The sequence below is a fragment of the Acanthopagrus latus genome, chromosome 2, assembly GCF_904848185.1.
Source record: "Acanthopagrus latus isolate v.2019 chromosome 2, fAcaLat1.1, whole genome shotgun sequence".
Lineage (NCBI taxonomy): Eukaryota > Metazoa > Chordata > Actinopteri > Spariformes > Sparidae > Acanthopagrus > Acanthopagrus latus.
Window position 1 is genome coordinate 18946789 of NC_051040.1, and position 20959 is coordinate 18967747.

General features: G+C 44.1%; 2 protein-coding genes across 2 annotated transcripts in view; both read left to right on the plus strand.

The window, feature by feature from the left end:
* dner (delta/notch-like EGF repeat containing) overlaps positions 1-9750 on the plus strand; it is a 51832-nt gene extending 42082 nt beyond the window's left edge. Inside the window, exons 8-13 of the mRNA XM_037085966.1 lie at positions 2917-3150; positions 6701-6823; positions 6939-7052; positions 7279-7410; positions 7522-7768; positions 8360-9750. Of these exons, the coding sequence (XP_036941861.1) occupies positions 2917-3150; positions 6701-6823; positions 6939-7052; positions 7279-7410; positions 7522-7768; positions 8360-8471 (962 nt within the window). The 3' untranslated portion in view covers positions 8472-9750. The remainder of the gene's footprint in view (positions 1-2916; positions 3151-6700; positions 6824-6938; positions 7053-7278; positions 7411-7521; positions 7769-8359) is intronic.
* A 3840-nt stretch (positions 9751-13590) lies between these two features.
* The window catches only part of pid1 (phosphotyrosine interaction domain containing 1), a 34180-nt gene continuing 26811 nt past the window's right edge, over positions 13591-20959 (plus strand). Inside the window, exon 1 of the mRNA XM_037085417.1 lies at positions 13591-13765. Within this exon, the coding sequence (XP_036941312.1) occupies positions 13736-13765 (30 nt within the window). The 5' untranslated portion in view covers positions 13591-13735. The remainder of the gene's footprint in view (positions 13766-20959) is intronic.

Consider the following 20959-nt stretch of genomic DNA (forward strand, 5'->3'; position numbering starts at 1 on the left):
TGTGTAATTGTGTGAGTGTGTGGGCCAGCATCTGTGTGTTTGAAAGCGTATAATAGACGAGAATGGAGAGGAGATGACGGGAGCGCGGAAGGAGGAGGCGCAGGAGCAAAAAAAGCAAAGGATGGAGCAGATGTAGGCCGTGGAGACAGAGAGACGGAGAGAGCTTTGGATGAGATTTCTTCCTGACTGCTGCAGATTACTCCTGTCTCCCTGCTGCTGAATGATAAATGCCCTCCTCGCTGGCTGGGATAAAGTCTTGCCGATCAATGGATGCCTGAGAGAGATCTCTTCATTAGCTCAATGGAGTGTGCACTCCCGTGCAGTCAGCACAGGGATTTACTACAGCGTCACTGTAAATCAGAGGACCAGCACACAGCGAGGTACCAGCAGATAGGGATACGGAGTCTCTCTCTCTCTCTCTCTGTGTGCTTTGCAGCACGGTGGCAGTTCTCATGGGAGGTGGAGGTAGAGGAGGAGCAGGGGTGGAGAAAAGAGAGGGAGGAAGTTATTTTTAGATTGGGGGGGATAGGTGAAAGTGGCAGAGGCTCACAGGCTAATGAGAGGAGGTGGAGAAGAAACCACTGGCTGCAGCACCCAGGCAGACAGCCACAAAGAACAACGGGATGCACAGAACAAGCGCAGATGGGTGTGACAGAAACACGACCACGCTGCTTCAGAGACACTGCTACCACACAATCGTTAGCGATCCATGTAACTGCAAGGATTTGTTCTCCGCCGAGCTGCTATTTTCTCTTGAAATGAGGAGGAAGGGATAAAAGAAAGAACATTACATAAAATTGCTCTAGGCGATGATTTGTTAGGTTGTAGAGCCAAACCACTTGCTGTCTTTTTCTCAGAATGTTTTTTTTTTTTTTTTTGATCAGTCACTCCACATAAGCTTCCACAAAACCGGGAAGACCTGAGGCTTAAATGAATAGTTTGACATATTCACCTTTTCTACCTGAGAGATGGATGCGAAAAGTTCTACACCACTCTCGTGTTAGCTTAGCTTGGCATAAAGTCTGAAAGCAGGAGGTAACAGCCGTTGGCTCTGTTGCAAATGGTCATTTTTACATTTCTGTTCATCTATGAATTCTGCGAGTGAGATCCAGTGTGTTGTTTAAGTTCACCCAAAATTAAATCTGAAACAGTCTTTATCTACTCAGCCTCAAGCTGATGGAAGGCCGGCTTAAGTTTTGTTGTCATCAGAGCATTGTGTTACAGCATTGTCTGGAGCAACAGGTGAAGATGGCGACTGCTGAAATAAAAACCCCAAACAAAACGTTAGATTGCTCCGTATCAGCTCGTCCAGCACAGTCCAAGTCTCTGGAAGCCCTAAGATCCCAAATTGACTTGAAAAGATGCTTTCAGCTCAGCGGCCACGGCTGCAGTGTTCAAATAACACATCCAAAGCTCTGGGAGCTTCCAGACGAGCTGCATGGATCCACTTTATGTTCTCTTTGGTTTCTTCCCCATCTTCTTCAGTTGTGCAGGAGAGTGATTGTCGACCACAAAACTTCACCTGACCTGAGAGTGGGTGGATGATGATTGCATTTTTAAATCTTGGATGAACTTCTGTGTTATTGAATGAACTTAAGAAGTGCTCATGGGTGGTATTTTGAAACTTTGGACAAAGCCCGGTTAGCCGTTACCAAGTGCTTACAAACTTAATGGTAAGCTGAGCTAATCACCTCCAGGCCCTCGATTCACATTAAAGCTATAGACACTACAGTCCAATCGATATTCTTATCCCACTCTCGGAAACAATGTACATTAAGTGTATTTCCCAAAACGTACAACACTTTCTTTAAAGTCTTAACGAACAAGAATTTTAGGTCTAAGGACCCAGACCCAGCACCAAGACATGCAGAACCTGTAAGGCACAATAAAGATCGCTTTGTTTAAATGTAAAGTGTTACCAGATCAGATGTGTGCAAGCTTGTTTAATGCAGTCATAATTACTCTGTATGCATTAGGTAACATATCATTTTGCTTTTCGGAGGAATTTGATCTACTGCTGTCCTTCTGTTGCTTCACACACTTCTAACGATCTTTGAATCTACAGTATGTGGAGTAAACCGCTGCACTGGGTTGTACAAGCAATAAGTTTAGTGTCAAAGGTTTGTATATATCTGCTATCTATATCTTTATCTATAATGCATAGTGTGGTACTTGAGTTAGAGAGACTGCAAAAGGAACAAAAACATTCCTGCTGCCCTCGAATGGTTGCACAGGTTAGCGCTCTGAGAGGAAAAGGCTCTCAGACATACTACAAGCACTTTCTGACGACCTTACTGTTAACTTAAAGTGCATTGAAACAATAATATGTTTATGTTTAGGTGAATATTTGTGAACCTTTTTGAAACCAAAGTGAAAGAGACAAAACCCGCCATGCGTCCATGTTTGGAGGTCTTTGTGTACGCCTCTGACAACCAAACCCACGAACCTTTCAATGTGAGCTCATTTGCACACAAAAAAGGGTACAATTTCACACCATAATGGATGTCACATATTGCACTGCACCACCTGATTCACACAAAACACAACCCCTGCTGTGTTGCTCTGCCCACCTTGTTGTGTAAGCAGGTTCTTTTGAAGCCTTGAAATGACGAAAAAACTCCTGAGACTAAATTGACTTTTGCGGGCAGCATTGGCAACCCGCCTGCACTCGCACCTCAGCTTTCTCTGTGTGTTGTTAAATGTTTTCCTGTAGATAAGAACACTAGCACATAATGAGATTTTGGGAAAAGGGTGGAAACAATTTTAAGTGTATTGGCGGCTTCGGAGCTCCTGTTTTCTTACAGGCATATGAGGACCAGTAGCTATGTTGGGGACGCAAGTGATTTTATGATTTTCTCTCTCTCCTTCCCTGTCCTCCCATTTCCAACCCTCGTCCACGTCTTACCCCTCTCGCAGGCTACCAGGGTGCTACATGCGAGCAGAAGGTGGACCCGTGTGCCTCCAGCCCCTGTCACAATAACGGGACATGCTACGCCCAGGGCCCCGGCCCGCTGGGGTTCGGCTGTAGCTGCACAGCGGGCTTCACCGGCCCCACGTGTGCCCAGCTGGTGGACTTCTGTGCCCTGAACCCCTGCGCCCATGGGGTCTGCCGCAGCGTGGGCAACAGCTACAGGTGTCTGTGTGTCCCAGGTAAGCTGAAGTGTTAATAAAGGCTTTGGTCCGCTGCTGTCTGCTGCTGTCATGTCTGCGCTGTGGGCATCAAGAGCCAAATTTAGCCAGTTGATCAGTTAGAGTCTTGGAGGCTTTTGTTTCACATTGCGACAGGAATAAAAAAAAACACTGTCATGCAGATGGTGGAAGGACAAGTGCCCAGTGACAAGCTTTACAGTGAAAGTCTACAGCCGGTGAGTCAGACTATGAGATAATGGGACCCTGGGACCTTCCACCTGCTTACCAGCACTGCTGCTCCAGCCTCTTCGCATCTTTCTGGGTTAATTTGTAGGTTAAATTTGTGTTATTGGTTCAAAATAGATCCTGAACTTAAGTCTCTTGTTCAAGCTCAGCTGTCAGAATCTCTACCAGTGTTTCCTGCTGCAGCTCATCCACCAATCGAATATCAAAGGCTACAAAAAAATACAGCATACAATACAAAGTTTTATCCACTCAGACTTGGTATTGGAACTCAAGGATCAGGAGCCAAAACAACATGATCAAGACTCTCTACTTTTGACTCTCCGCTCTATTACTTTAGTGCCATTTCCCAGTACATCCAGTCCAGATACCTTCTGAATTTTGTTCTGAATCTGTTGCCTCTCTAAATCAAGTGTTTTTTTTTATAATTAGCACATAAGCGCACCGGCTCAGACTCAGAGTAGCAGTAAATATCGTCTGGCAGAATGATGAGTTATTTTTAGACGCCATGATCGCGGCGTTCGTTCCGACGCCTCTGTGATGGACTCAGTCGAGTGGAATGATGACTTATCATTATCCATTGTCTTGCAATTATCCTGCTTGGATGGTTAGATAGATGACTTTCCCAGTGGCCCATAAACATGATTTGACACTTTGCCCCCTTCTGCCTTGTGTTTGTACCGTCTGTCAGAAGTCAGTCTCCATCTTGATCTCTTATTTGAGGCTCCCGCTCAGATAACATCAGCGGCCTCGACGGTCACTCCTTGCTGGTTGGAGTGGATAGTCTTAGTTGTGCGTGTTATCTACGTCTTCTGGTAGTTTCGTTTAAATTACTACACAGCTTATCTTTCACGGATTGATTTGGATTCAGAACGATGTGTTTCTGTTCAGTGGTGACGATGTTGTAGCTCTGTGATTCCTAAATATAATACATGATTCTTATGGTTTGAGTCGATAATCCCTCCGCAAGTCATGTTTCTTCATGTTCATTCAAATGCTTTCACTCTCACTGTGCCCACGTGTGCAGAGCAGGCGCCCGTTGCTCACATTTCTTACACATTCCTCCCCGCAGCCTCAGTCGTATTTTTTTCTCCTTCACATTTCTTTCATATTTCTGTTTGTCCCTTTGTCCTTCCTCCACTTTATATCTCCGTCGTTAACCTCACCTCATTTCCTTCTCATGTTGTCTGGTTGCCATGGTGACGCAGTTGCCTTATAAGTGTGTGTGTGTGTGTGTGTGTGTGTGTGTGTGTGTGTGCGCGCGTGGCTCCCGATCCATTGTCTTTGTCTGTGACCGTGGCGGTTGAGCAGATGCTGCCAGCCAATCAAACGTCTTTACTCAGACAGCCTTGTCTAATGGGATTGGTGGAATTGGTGATTTGCAATTAGCGTCCCAGACATTACATCGAAACACACACACACACACACACACACACACACACACACACACACACGCACACACACACACACACACACACACACACACACATGCACATAGAACGTTTTGGACCAAAATTGACCTTTTCTCCGACTCATCAGATTGCCAGCTGGTGTCTGAGGTACGAGTGGCTGCACTAGTTTGTGTGCTTGTCTGCCCGTGTGTGTTTGTGTGTGTCAGGGTTGTGTAAATGGCCGCTGGCTGTCTGAAAGAAGGCTGCTGGGGAGCTGATATGTAGAAGGATCCCTCCTCCAGTTCCCTGTAATCCAGCACACATGAGAGGCTTGCCAGCCCACCAGCCAGCCCACAGAAAGCAGACAGAGTCTTGGAAAGGCACTTGACATTTCACTGGCATTTCACAGAGAACTCCCTTGAGCCTCTAACTGGGCTCCTCATTAATTCTCCTCTCTGTCCTTCCACAAACACATGTTCACTGTTCACCCCAGGAAGGGGTTTGTTGAAACTTTGTCAGCATCAGGACACAACTGAGAAGTGTAGTCAGTCAAAGAGGGAGCAGAGCGAATGAAAACAGATTGCTTCCCCAGTCATGTGCAGGGGACGCTGGTCCTCTGCTGATTCTGGGGCGGTGGAACATTTTTTTGAAGTGTAGTAGCTGGTTTGGGAGTGTGAGCAGGTACTTACTTGTTTTTGTCAGCCTGATTATAGAACATGTAAACACACAGCCAGGTCTTTATAGAGGGGTATTGATACACTGCAGCACATATATTGAGCGATCCATCGTCCAGTCTCTACCTGTGTTATCCAAGTTAGTTGATAAAAAGCAGCTATATATTCTCTTTTACATTCCTTAGACATTTTTTTGTTAGCATTCAATTATCACTGAAGAAGCAGAGGAGGGTTTGATTGTCAGTTACTCATGCACTTTCCATGTTTTCAGATGTTGCAGGCTCATTCTGCGTCAGTACACAGCTGCCATCCCATGGAAAACACAGTGCACTGCATGTCATCTGACCCACTGAAACTCAGTGGCCAAACAAACACTGGCTATATATATATATATACACACACAGACATATATGAGTAGTGAAAAATAACAACTTCTGAAATGAATGTAGGATGGTATCATATTTTGATGTACTATACAGGCTGCCAAATAACCCCTCCTTGAGGTTGGACACCAGTGTAAGCTTGACTAAAACATTATTGATTAAATCTCTGAATCATCTACGTCAGATATGAGCAAGAACAACGAACGAGGAAGGCTCTTAAGGCTACTTTCAGCTTTCATTACACTGGTGTTGTAGTAAGGTTCAGGAGAGGCAGAGGCGGTTTTTCCTCCTCCATTTCTGAGAGGCAACGGAGATAAATTAGTAATTAGTAATTGGCTGAAAAAAACATTACTACATTTCAGTAGCATTTATAATAAGCTGCTAGTGTAAAATAACATCACACAGTAGTTTCCCCAGCATGAAGCTGTTGAGTGAATGTGACTCAGGTCTGACCAGCTTTGAGAGCAGTGCTCAGAGGGTAAATCCGGATCAGGTGCTGGCTATTATAGTACAATACTCGCGTTCAGCTCTGACCACCATCAGCAAGCATGAAGCCGCACTGTTCGTATTACATTTTCATGATAAGTAGAGTTGATAACGGTGGTTGTTTTGCAGACATGCAAGTCCCATAGCACCGCCAAAAGCAACAACACCTGAAGATTTGGCTATTAGGATGAAGCTCTGTACATGAAAATGACTCACTGAGAAATGGAGGGCTGAATTTCTGTCATGTTTCTCACAGAATTTAGGTGTGCGCAAGCAGAATCCTCTCCTTCATAAATGAAGAGATCAACCGTGTGCGTCAGCAATGCAGCAAAATGACCTGCTTCTTAAAAAACTCTATGACATTAATATGTACGCTATTTTGTGTCCCATTAAGGCTACCATGGCTTGTACTGTGAAGAGGAGTACAATGAGTGTATGTCGGCCCCCTGCCAGAACTACGCCACCTGCAGGGATCTCATCAACGCCTACGAGTGTGTCTGTACACCACAGTTTGAAGGTACGTATGCGCTGTAGGTGTGTGTGTGTGTGTATGTGTTTCAGACGAAGGTGCACATCTATAAATCAGCTTCACGTCCACATGTCACTGTTGCTGTGTTTGTGTGCGTGTGCAGGCAGACACTGTGAAGTCTACAAGGATCCGTGTCTGAAGATGCACTGCCAGAATGGAGGTCGCTGCGAGAGCTCAGGACTCAACGTTTCCTGCGCCTGCCAACCTGGATACCTGGGTGAGCACTGGCGTCACGATCAGCCTGAATAACAGACCAGCTGTCTATTAGTGGGGATAGCATTATTAGTGATGAATGCCAGGATATGGTAAATAATTGCGTTCAACAGTCCCGTGTTAAACAAAAGCCACATTCAGGCCCGATAAAGAATAAGATGGGAGGCAGAGTTGCAGCTCTTGGCTGTTTTTCTTGCTGCTCTTGAACACAACCTTACCTGTCCACTCAGGGGAGAAGTGTGAGGTCGACGTCAACGAGTGCGAGAGCAACCCTTGCCACCACGGAGGCACCTGCATCGACCAGTCGAATGGCTTCACCTGTCACTGTCCACCTGGGTGGGTGGGGCCCAGCTGTGAGATCCGTAAGTCAGCCTGTCAGATGCCGCCTGTTCAGCTATTCATCTAAAACCTGACATATGGAAAGTTTCATGCCCCTGTGTGTGTGTGTGTGTGTGTGTGTGTGTGTGTGTCAGACCTGCAGTGGAAGCCAGCACACACTGAGGACACCCTGACCAACATGCCCCGCCACTCCCTCTACATCATCATCGGAGCCCTGTGCGTGGCCTTCGTCCTCATGCTCATCATCCTCATCGTGGGCATCTGTCGCATCAGCCGCATCGAGTACCAGGGCTCGTCGCGCCACGCCTACCAGGAGTTCTACAACTGCCGCAGCATCGACAGCGAGTTCAGCAACGCCATCGCCTCCATTCGCCACGCTAGGTCAGTGACATGATGTGAATGTATGGACTGAGCTTTGTGGTAGGTTCACTTTCTGTATTTCCTGTCACTGATAATGATTAATGTGTTGGTACTTTTGCTGTGTAAATGGGAAGTATACTAGACAAAACTCTCTCAACTAAAGGTCCACATACTCCCTTTTTCTGGAGCTTGTGGGCCAAGTCGTACAGTCAATGGCTGCAGAACAATCAAGTCCTAAAACATCCAAAAAATAACTGGTGTCATCATCAGGGTTTTTTTTTTTTTCCTTGGGAAATACCACACAAGGCCGTTGCCGAGGATCAGGGAGATGAATTAACCCAGGTCATATATTATTTATTTTTTCAAAGAGAATCTCTCTTAAATCCATGTTTTTCTCTGTGAGATTCTGTATAAACTTCTCCTTGATGACAAAGTGAACACAGCCTGGTGTCCCAGGTCAGTCTGTTCTGCTGTGTCCACTCAGTCCTGTTTACTTTTAGGCACCACGTCAAACAAAACCTTGTTACAAAGAATGGGCTTGCACTGTAAAGCTGTATTTGATGATGAATTGATGTCAATGCTCTGTTGGTGTTTTTACGCTTTCTTATTCAGATTTGGCAAGAAGTCCAGGCCTGCCATGTACGACGCCACTCCCATCGCCTACGAAGACTACAGTCCTGATGACAAGCCTTTGGTCACGCTCATCAAGACGAAGGATTTGTAAAACACAACCATCCCAGCTGCACATGTGTACACATGTGCATCCACACACACACACACGCATATATACAGAAAGTCAGTATAAATCTTAAAGTATTTCTTAAGAAAAAAAAAATAGCAGCAAAACAAAATCGATTGTAAAGAAGAAAAAAAATACAAAACATACTCTGTAGTTTAAAAAAGAACAAATCTGGAATTTGATACATCTATTTTCCTGTCAAAGTCCACGACAAGGCTTTATTGTAGCATAAGAGCATACTTTGCATTACTTAAGTTATTGATTATTGATCAACACTACCAGTAACCTCTGCTGTACAAGAGTGATGACTTTAGTCTGCACCAGACTGTCTGTCTGTCTGTCGGTGGGGAAAACAACCCAGGAGCCTAAATTTCTAAGTGTAAACTCAGCCAGCAGTGCTGACAGCAGTCCTTACAGGTGTTGTAGAAATAGCTGCGCTCCTCTCAGTGCAAACATTGTATCTTTTTCTATATCTAAAAAGAAAAATATGCGGTAGGTTGCCTTACTTCGTGCATGGTTAAATTTGGTGTTCTTCTCTGCATTCATTTAAACTCCTTTGTACTTGGTTGTTAGCTGTTACGTTTCTTTCATTGCAGATGTATAATTCTCTCTGTCGAGATTGTGCCAAATATTTTCCTTTGGGGTAATTTGTGGTTAGTAGATCAAATACATACATGTATAAAATGCTAGTCACGGAACGTTTCTTTTTTTTAAAAATGCATATCGTCCTGTTCTTTACATGCAAGTTTCTCAATGGTGTATGAATAGTAAAGAGAGTGGGTTTACTGGAGTACTGTGACTCTGCCATCCTACTGTATGTATTTCAGTGATATTTAGGAGAATAGGTAGGTACATTTTCTCACTGCACAGAAATATAGTCGGTTTTACTCAGTGTACCTGTTTACGCCAGTGTACAAATTCACCTCTAGTATTGACAGTGTTGAATAGTTCCTGGATGAGAGTTTCTCTGCTGGAGTGACCTCCTGCTGGTTTTAAGGAGGAGGAGGAGGAGGAGGAGGAGGAGGAGGAGGAGGAGGAGAGAGATGATATTGACTCCAGCATATATGTGCTTCTGTGTCCTGCCAATTGGAACCCCCCCCCCGTGTGCAGCTGTGTTGCTCCTCTCAAGGTCAAACAATGTTTTACCAGTAGGCTCAGCTAACCCTCAGACTTTCTGTTCTCTCATTTCAAACACAGCAGCCACATGATTACCTATTATCTATGTTGAATGATGTAAAACAATAAAGATCCAAGTGAAACTACTCACCCGATGTCTCGTGTGAATACTTTTTGTCTAGACACAGGCGGCCGTACAAGAAATACAAACAGTCTGCAAAGGCCAGCACCTTTATTTAAATCCATCACCGTGTGGGAAAATGTTTGCTATGGACACATTCCAGTCGGCACCAAAATATTTGAATTCGACCTAGGGATGCACAGTATACACCACTTAATGTTTTAAAATTAGTTGGGGATATTCGTTTTACTTTACTGCTTGGCTTTGTGACCTGTATCAATTTTGGAATTTGGTCTCCAAAAATAATGCAGCACATTTTTATTTGACTTTTATTGCATATCCAGGCACATGGGCACATGGGTATAAACACCCATAGCCCAATATGCCTAACTGATTTTGAGTAGTGTACACTGGGCCGAGAAATTATGTGGAAATGTATATTATTGTTTATTTATCAGTTTGGGTAAATAGAGGCAATAACACAAAGCCAAATTGCTTTTATTGACTTAACAACATCTACACACTCTCGCAGGCCGGGTGGTGGTGTGCACCTCTCAGTTGTGTGTTGGTGTGTGCAGTGTGCATACGTGTTCTGCAAGGGTCAGGCAAATGTTGAGTTTTAATACAACAAATCTAACTAGAGTTTACAAAATGTAAAATGAGTGGTTGTCTTATCAGTATCAGCTGTGAGTTAGTCATGCTAGTTTAAACACTAACTTATCAATCTCAATACATTTAAATACAGCATGGGTACATTTAGGTTTAGGTTTTCAGGTCATTTAAGTCCTTACTGAGTATTGCTGCTGACTGTTTCTCTAATGTTAATATGATAATGAAATATGTGGAGCAGCTGCAGGTATTTAACCAAACGAGTAGTTACCTTAAAGGATGCTTCTAGTTTATGTGAATTTGGCGTATTTCCCATTAATGCAGCTGTTGTAGCTCTGTTGATGTGCTCCTCTAGCATTCGCCACCTCCTTGGTAGAGATGAAGACTCTATCACATGCTTGTTTTCCAACAAAACAACATAGAGGAAAGCCATCAGTAATTTATAACCAGTAATGTTCCGTTATGGCTCTATGCACTGGTATCTCCATCCAGTTCAACTTGAGCGTAACTTTGTTCACACGCGTGAGGCTGCTGATGGCTTTTTCATCCAGCACATGTTCACCCTGGAAGGGCTGTAGCAGCACCTGCAAGTTTCCATGTTACTAACATTTAAAAGACCAGATACATCGTCCAGTTTTCACCGACTAACAGCACCGCTGGATGACAGTGTATCTGATATCGCCATGTTGGAGTCATTCCTGCAGCATCATAACTCATGTTTAATGCTCCAGGATCATCGGTGGAAGCTATGAAACAGCAAAAGTGCAAGACTCCCTCACTCAGGAGACCAGGGACTGTGTTCTGTTTGGAACAAATTTTTATATATTAAATGTTCACTTATTATTTTATAATCAGTTTATTTATGGATCTAAAATACTTGGTTTAGTTAAGGAAAACATGGTTTGGGTTACACCTAAACAATACACCCTTCTGATGAAAAAAGCTTGTGCATTGGATAACAGAGAATCCAACTGTGGCTAACTGCTCCGCAAGTTAACCAAAACTCCAAGATGTCACATTCTTTCTATTCTATTTTCTAATTATCTGCCACATTAACTTTTTACATCAGCTACCTTTGTAATTTTAGATCACTGTGGGATAATGTATGCCAGTCTTTATTGAGAACTACGCAACGAAGGTCTCGTTCTAAGACATTTTAATGCAGTAGTGTTGTCTGCTACATCTTTAACTCAGCCACGATGAGATGAAACAATAACATGCAGCAGTGAGTTTCTGGTGTGTCCAGAACAAAAACCAGGACCAGAAAATAAACGTACGTCTTTAAAGCATCTGTTTTTTTCCCAAGGTCATACCCACCAGACTGAAGCGTCAGCCGTGGGAAAGACCTTTTATGGAGTGTTGGTAATGTGAACACCCTCAGCGACCTCAGGCTTCATCCAGATGTTCCCCATGTAAACATCTCTAAATAGAGACTGCGACTGCGGAGTCATGTCGCTCAACACACCTCTATATATTATGTGCGTATGTACGCACACACTGCAAGAGCAGCAGATGTTATTGATGGCCCTCACCTTTGCTCGTGGTCTGCTTTGTAGGCCTTGGGCTTGACCTTTGCCCTCCGAATGCTCAGCAGACTGTTTGGTCTGCTAGAGAGACTCTCCTCCTCTTTCAGGACCTCCACCTTGACTCTCTCACTGGGCTGGAGGCACGTCTGTGGTTTTATTACAAAACCCAATGTCTAAAAAATGAGCAAACCTTTGGCAGCAGTGAGATGAATTCATTCAATATTTTCCACAAACTAATGGACGGCGCTTCAGCGGATTTTCCAGACCTCACTTTCAGAATAACAAGGTCACACCAAACCAATCTCGGTTCCAAACAATCAGACGGACAGAATGTTTTTTGTGACAACTTGTTTTTGAGAAGCTATAAGAAGATCAAAACGTGTGGGCACGACTGTGGCACCTCACCATAGACTTTGTCCTTAGCTGCCTTAGTTTACTTGGGAATTATGAGAGCGGAGGATTTTTAAAGTAACCAACTTTTTATTGCCACTCGCCTCTGAAATAATGCCATGCCATTTATGTTAGCTTTTTATACGATCATTTCCATTTAACTGCATTCCTGCTCTCTGGTCTGGGTGGCTAATCTTCTGAGGCCTTGAATTCCTCTTTTTATAATGTGTCATTATGAGCGCCTTTTGGTGTCGAGTTGGAGAATCACATTTAAAAGGTGATTTTATATTAAAATGATTGAGAAAGCTGGTAAAGCTTTTTGGCTGAAATTATTAGTAGGAGACTTAGCTTCTCAATTGTTTCAGCAGCTCGTACAGCAGCAGCCACTTCAGCCTGTGACTTGTGTCAAAGCCTGTTTCTCAAAGTGACAAACTTCACAAGATTTGTCACATGATGCCACATAATGAACTCTTCAGTTTCATTCATCATTCCATCAATGCACCTGAGGCTGTACTCATTCATTTCTTTTGCCAATTAACACATCAAGCAGGACAAGACTACAGTCTCACCTTTATAGTGAGAATGAACAAGGCAACAAGGATACCTGTCTAATAGTTGCATTGGAACCACGAACAGACAAGTCATTTCAGACATCAAGTCAAGTGATGAGTCCAAGTCGATTCTCTAGTATTTTCCTTTTTTGTCAAGTTGTTAGTCACCCTAACCGGACTGGAGCGGACACCAAGTCAAAATGACCCGAGTCCACATCTCTGGTAGTGGGTGAAATCAAACCAGAAACGGTGGGAGCTGTAAGCCAAAAATGATTACCTGACGCTAGATTGAGAGAGGAGCTGCAGGCTCAGGTGTATGTCTGTGGGCCCACTGGACCTACAGTCAAAGCTTGTTTCCTGTGTAAGAATATCCATTTGTGTACCTTTAATGTTTGGTGAGTTTGAAATGACACTGAAAAATAATCTTTTCTTGCAAATAAGTCCATTGAGAGTCATTTCTGTTTTGAGAAAAATAATAATAATGTTTACTGTCTGCATGTGGGATTAAGCGAAGCAGCACACTCCCAACAGCAGAATTACAGTTTATACCCTGTCCACCCTGTCATCAATAAGCTAAAACTGTCATCAATACAGAAATGAAACAATTCCCATCACAGCCGCAAACGTGAGCTTGTTTATCCTTCAGGCTGGGGAAAAAAAAAATCACCTAGCTGGGCTCTCTCTCTGCTCGAGTGCTCGAGTTCCCTGAATCACGTGAACGCAGCAGCCAGAGGCCGCGCCGCCTCAGCGCAGCCAGCTCCACCTGCTGGCCGCTCCGAGAACTACAGCCAGGCGGAGCAAACACATCCTTCATTACCGAGCAGTCCGGAGAGAAGGAGGACAGAGAGGCGAGCCGTGAAGGCGAACAGATGTGAGCCGGACTACGAGGAGAGCAGCAGCTGTAGTAAAGACGGAGCACCTCTCTCTTCTGCTAATATGTGGCAACCCGCGTCGGAGCGATTGCAGGTAAGACGTGAGGCGTTTACTGTCGACAGGAGCTTCATCCGCGGCAACAGTCACTGGAGCCCGCCGTGTGTGTGTGTGTGTGTGTGTGTGTGTGTGTGTGTGTGTGTGCACGGCTCCAGCCTGGAGAGACTTGCTACGGCTTGTGAGCAGCCACAGATGTTTCGGTGTGTGGGTTGTTGTTAGTCGTGCTTTTAAATGTGAATCATTTGTTTTTTTTTTGTTAATCTCTCACTGAACGGGTCCCTGTCGGTGCTGCGTTTAAACGCACCTATCCACGTTACGCAAGCAACAATGTGTAGCCCCGCTGCATTCCTGTGCTGTTACAAACGCTGGAGATTTTGCTTTAAATCACTAACATACCCCAGCTTTTTTTTGTTTTTGTTTTATTAAAAATGGCTGTTTTGCCCCCCTCACAGGCCCGTGTCGGTCTTCCAGTCACACTAACCTACTGACTGCCACTGCAGGCCTCCTCCTCCTGTTGTCACTCTTTCTTTCCCCTTCACGTTGTCACATCAGGATGCTTATTATAATCTCTCCGGTCCTCTGTGAGGTGGATTTAAAAAAAAAAGAAAAAGACAGAGGGAGAGAGAAGGAGAGCAGACTGTGGTCAGGAACCTGCCGCCTGTGTGACCTGTTGAGAAAAAGAAAAAGAAAAAAAACAAACAAAAAAAAAAAAACAGCGTTAATGACACGTAGTTTGATATCCAGGGGCAAACCGTGCACCGAGCCTGGCTTCACGTCTCCTGCAGACGTAATGCTCTCCAGATGTCGGCCTGCGGACTGCCTGCCAAGTGAACTTGCACAATCCCCTCTTCTGCCCAGGCGTCAAGAAGATGGAAACACGAATTATTAAAAAGACCGAGAGTTCCGGTGCTCAGATGTGGAGTTTAGGGGCCACTGTAAACGATCCCGCGAACACACATCTGTGTGACCCCCACGACTCTGTGGATTAAAGGGCCACTACGCGGTTTAGGGGAAGAGATTGCAAACTGAGACTCTTCTTATTTACAACATCCATGAGGGAATAATACACATTGAGATATATTGATCTAACAAGCTGTTCTCAGAGGAAAACGAGGCCCCACTGTTTGAAGCTAGAAACGTGGCAGGGTCCGCCACATATAAACAGCGTAAAACAGTATGAAGTTGTTTTGTCGTTTAAGCTCGGTTTGTTTACTCAGTCGGTCCAGTCATGACAACAAAGAGAGATTGTTTAGCCATCATCCTCTCCACAAAACTACATACTGCACCTTTAATTTGAACGCAGACGCTGCACCTCATGGATGGCTCTCCCTCTGTGCTTTATAAATGAGCTGTTATTGATTAACCGGGTCAAACACTGCGTTGTGATCTTTGGATGAACCTGGAGTGCTTTGGATCACCACTGGGCTCCATTGTCCCGCTCAACAAGTGTCACCAAGACACCGCATATCTCACATTTTCCGCAGCCTGAGTAGTTCCTTTCCAGTCATACCAACTAGCCGACAGTTAAAGAAGAAAAAAAAACATAAAGCGCCGTCAACAGTCGTGTAGCACAAGCTTGAAATAATTGGTGAGTGTAATTTATTTACACGGGTGTTCACCGCAGCTGGAATGATTACTTGATTTGAGTCAATTTTAAGAAAAAAAAAGAGGTACAGTTCTTTAATTCCAGCTTCTGAAGTGTGAATATTTTATGGTTTCTTTACTCCCCTGCAACACTAAACTGAATATCTTCGGGTTGCGGACAAAACATTTTAGGTCGTCATCTTGAGCTTTGAGGAAAGAACGAACAATTTTTTTTCACAGGAGCATGACCGATACTTGACTTTTGTTGCCAAAACCAATATCAGGGAGTGAAAAATAACCAATATGGATACATAGGCCCATTTAAACACATTTAGTGCAATCATCATTGAGTGTAGTAATCAGACACTTGTGACAGTTTAACAACCGACTTCAATGATACAGCTTATCTTGAAACAGATTATGTCTCTTCTCTTTGTCTCTTTGTCTTTTTATGGGGGGGTCGCCACTTAAAAAGGTTGCGAACCACTGGTGTACAATGACATCTGCGCACTGAAAGAGTAAAGTTGTTGCTGTGAACCCTAATAATTATAGATTATCCCAAGTATCATGTTTCGCATTCCAATCTCTAAAAGAAGTTTTCAGATCGTTGGATCAGCTGATAGTATTGACCAAACAGCTAATCGGTGAATCAGCAGATTAATCTGCGATGAAATTAGCAATTAGTTGTGATGCTTTTGCTCACGACTGTATGTATTTTGAATTTATCCCCAGTTATCACCTCGCCGCCGTCTTCCCTCTGAACAGAGTGATAGGACCAGTGTGTCGTGTGAACCCTGGGCCAACTCACCGAACCCTGACACGGTGCAGCAGGGCTGTACTGATTTCTTCACATTTCGTGGGAGTGCAGAACAGCACGGTGCATCCACACTGTCATGCATCCTCTCTGTGTGAATGAACAAATATGATTTTTACCGCCTGTTTCGATTGGGAAACCTTTGGATTCAGATTGTGTGCGAAACAGTGGTCGGAGCTATTCCCCGCCACTGACTGGGGATTTGCACTTGACGATCAGTTTGCTTCCCGTGGGGAGTGTGACTCTGAGCCTGTGAGAACAGTTAGAGGGCCGCTGATGGGAGCTTTTTCTAAAGTCTGAGAAAATCCCACCAGGACTCTCTCAGCTCGGCCTGGGAGAGTATGCTGCAGGAAGCCTTGCTTCACAAACAGGGAAATGCGGGCATTTATTTAGTTATTGTGATTATCAGATTCCGACGTGCAAATAAGCGCTCACGCCGACCCTCAAGTTTCCATCTCAGAAACGATCACGGTTTCATGGTATACAGTGTTAAACAATTATTATTATCATCTACGGTGCCTGTAAGAGGAATGAAAACAGAAAGGGTTTTTGGTTGAACAGAAGCTTTATTATACAGTAATTTTGCAAAATATCATGTCCCAACAGACCTGAAACTTGATAAAAACCCAAACATTGATACTATATGTAGAATTCAGTGCTGTAGATAAGCAGATGTTCGTGGTATGATAACCTTCAATTTTCATACCTCAGCCAAAGGTGCGGCCAAACTGTAACATATGGCTTTATCCCATGTCTAAGTTTTACCCCTACTCTTGTTTTCAAATGCCCCCCCGCCCCTCAGAAAACAGCTACAACAGGAAGCGGTTAAAGTCTCAAGACCTGCATACATCATCATCAGTCGTCAATGGCGCTTATGTATGTCGCGCTCAATCAAGACAGCAGATAAAACATTAGCAGCCTGATAACACTGACGTTAATGGAGCGGTACATAAGTGCAGCAGCTTTGATGCATGATTTTTGTTATTGATTTCAGGCGTCCTAAGGCATCAAAGGTTGGGAAGCAAGAATGAAATACGTCAAAATATACGACTGTTGTGCACACATTAGCTATAACAGTGTAAAGTAAGCTACCTAGCTATTTAACTACTGAGACTAGTAGCAACTGTTTTATGGTCATTATAAAAAACAGACAGTCTCTGTTTGAGGTGTTGGTGTTTGGAGGCCCATATAGCCCCAAAACTTAGCCCGACTCCTGTATGAGAACAAGAAAAAACAAATGTGAACACACAAAATGGAGGGGTAGGGCTCAGTGGTAGGGGATATGGGTGTATTGAGCATAATGATCTTTTTGAAAACTCTGATAGATCCAGCATGGGGCTTCTTAATATGGTAGTTCCAAGCGCAGGAATTGCTCCCATCCATGAACGCAGCAGTGCCTGGCAGGGAGGGTTGAATGACAGGCGCCGTTAAGTGGCCTTGAAGTAAATGCACAATATGGAAGCGCCGTACTTGCTGGAGGAAAAAAAAAAAAAAAAAAAAAGGTAGATTACTTCCAATAACCTGCAATTCCTGGCTCACAGCAGCGCACCTCCTGGAGACCAGCTGTGGCCAAAAGTTGATAAAGAGTTTGGAATGTCTGTTCTGTCCAGTTCAAAACTACGACACGCTGATTGGCAACATTTAACTTGATGGATGACTCTGGTTTGAGAATTTGGAGAATAAACAAGGTCAACCCGGATTGCCGAAAAGCCATTATGAATAACAGTCGTGGCGGTCAGTGATCGTTTGGATCAGTAAGTGAAAGGTTGTAGTTCAGCAAATGGCAACACCTGCCTGCTTTGTATCCTCCACCTCTTTTGGGGAATGACGGTCTTTTCCAGAGCCTGCCTCAGGTAGCTGATCCAGAATGTACTAGTGTTTATTATCTTCTGTTTTGTTGTTTTCATTTACTGTGGCATCCGTCCATATTATTCTCACTTGTGCTGTCCTCTGTTGCCATAGCAACACCTGATGTCTTGCTGCATTTTTGTCTCACGCTCAGGCGGGAAGAGGAGGGGGAAAAAAAAAAACGAGCTAGATGGAGGTGTGTGGGGGTGAGGAAGAGATACAGGTCGCATCACCAATGCCGAGCTTCTTGCTTGTTTACAATAAAAAGTGTTTTGGGAGCAAAGTGTGTGTGTGTGTGTGTGTCTGACGACGCGGTGTGTTGGTGCTGCATCGTGCCTCTCTGTTTTTCTCTCTGTGTCCATTTCCTCATCCCTCCTGCCTCCCGCTGACCACATGCCTCGATCAGTTTCGGGGGGCCCTTCCTCCCCCAGGCAGAGGCTATGTTAGTTCAACGACAGATTGCGCAATATACAGTGGTCTGGGCACAGATGCACACACAGATACACGCACAGATGTAAGTTGGCAGGCAGGTTAAGCATGCATACACACACACACACACAAAAAATTATGCTTCCCTTTTGATTATCCCCAGGGCTACCAAACATGTTTTTTCCTCGAGTCAGCAGCTCTTTCTTTAGCCATGGTTTCCACTTTTGACACGTTAATGTGTGTGACACTGACAGACAGAGCGCATAAAAAGATGTGGACCTGACAGCGCTGAAATGGCTGACTGAGGTCAAACACGGTGAGAACCAGCCTCTGTCTGTGCATCTTTGCCTCTTGCTTGTCTTTATTTGTTTGTATGTCTAACCCTTGGTCCGTCTGTCTGTCTCTTTGTCTGGCTGAGGTTGTTTTGTGGCCACAGCTATGTTGTTGAGACTGTGTCCTTGGTGGCAAAAGGAATCCACGAGCAGACTGGCACAAAATTCCCATGGTTCCCTCGACACGTTGATTTTTTTTCAGCCAGCACACATTTGCCTCTTGTGAACAAATAGCTTTTGGCACACTGGTTTGGCTCTTCGTATATGATGAATGGGCATAATCTCCTATTTGCGGAAGTTATAATTTCTCAAGGATTTGCATTTGACAGAAAGTTTGATCCTTCCCATTTGTCATGAGGGAACTGTTGCAGCTATGTAATTTAGATTTTTGTTCTTTAGCTTTTCCTTCTGCACAGGCCATTTCCATAGCTCATACTTTCTGGCTTTTGTTTTTATATTCATCTCATGTTGTTTTTAATGGTCCGGATCTCCATTCGCTGGGAATTGTGCCACTGAAGAGAGGTACGTTACAGTTGAATGCATCAGGGCGGCAACTAATGACTAAGGAGTAGCTGATTGGTCATTTAGTCTGCAAAATTTCAAAAGACTGTGAAAAATTCTCATCTCACTTTCCCAGAGCTCAGACTTTTCATTTACTGTCATAAAAGACAAAAGTGGTGGATCCTTACATTTTGAAGGTGCAATATGTAAGAATTGGCCACCTGTTGAATTTATACTCCAAACATGTAGGGGGCAGCATACCACCAGAGTAGCTGCTACATATTGCAAGAAGAAGCTGGAGCCAGCAAAGGTTTGGCACTTTTCCTTTCAACATGACTGAAACTAAGAGAAATAATAGGCGGTAGATAATTTTCTTTCAATTTCTCAATCAATAGTTGGTGTATAGTTGCAGCTCTGAAATGTAGTTTGAAGAAGCTCATGACGAATGTAATAATTTGGACTAGAGTGCCAACAATCAAAAGTAATTTGCACAGCAGTGTCTGAGGTGTAGCATGAATGGACCCAAGTGGAAATTAAAGTTGAGAACAGGCTACAGGCCTCATCATAAGCGCGTTAGTGATGTCTGATGAAAACACACTGGCCACTGATGAATAAACAAACAGATGACAGATCATTAAACCGCCCAGTGACATTTTAGGAGGTGAAAGTCGGCTCTTTCTTAAAATATTTTGGACATCCTGTACACTGTTTTCTATCAGATGGGAAGGTGAATATTGGACCACATCTAAACTGTCCATGTTCTTGACAGCGGGCCATGTTTTCTGTCAGGAGCAGGTCCTTTTTCTTCGCCCCTGACTCTGTGCAGACTATTCAAGATTTTCCTGTGGGTTCATTGTTTACGTCAAAGACTTGTTGATGTTTTTACTACCAGCCGGAGATTGCCACCCCCAGGCTCTGAGGTTTGGGTACTTTAATGGCCACTTCCTTTTGCAGAAGTAACCCACCAATAACGACATTTTGTCATCAGCCTTCTCCCTCCCACACGCTCCAGTGCTCCAATCACGGTAGAGAAAAACAGCTCTTCCTCTGCGTAGGGACCTCCCACAGTCCAGTTTGGGTGAAGCCCCTTCAGACATCTTTCCTCTCATAAACTGTCCCAGGATCAGAGGGGGAGGCTGTAAACACATAGAATGACAGTTTAGAAAGTTGCACTGCCTGATCCTCACCATGCAAAGAACTGGAGGGGTGCCTCGGACTTTTAGCTCGAGGAAGTAACTGTCAACATATGCTGAGTGAACAGCCTCCTCCCCCTCTACCTGTGGACCATAGCGCAGTTCTTCAGTAAGGTCCCAGAAGGGAGGATGTGTTTGTGTGTAGAAATGAGATACAAACAAGGGCTGGATGGAGCTGGTCGCCAGTCCAGAATTACGCAAGTTTTGTTAAGCTTCAAAGTAAGGATATTGTTGGGAACGGCACGGACTGTTGGTTGAACTGGCCCCATTTTGAGGAACAAATTCACAAACAGTTCATTTGATGTGTATCTCTAGCAGATGTGCTGTTTACTTGCTGGCCAATGGCACAACGGAAGAAAAACAATGATTCAAATGTTAGCCATTCACAAAATATTTCCATGTGGGATGTGGTGACGCTGGTTTGATGTCTGTTGTTTTGTTATTTGGACAGAGTTTTTACGACCATGTGCCTATTTGGCTATTGTCTTTCACACTCTTAAAGTGAAACTCTCGCCAAACTGCAACCTAG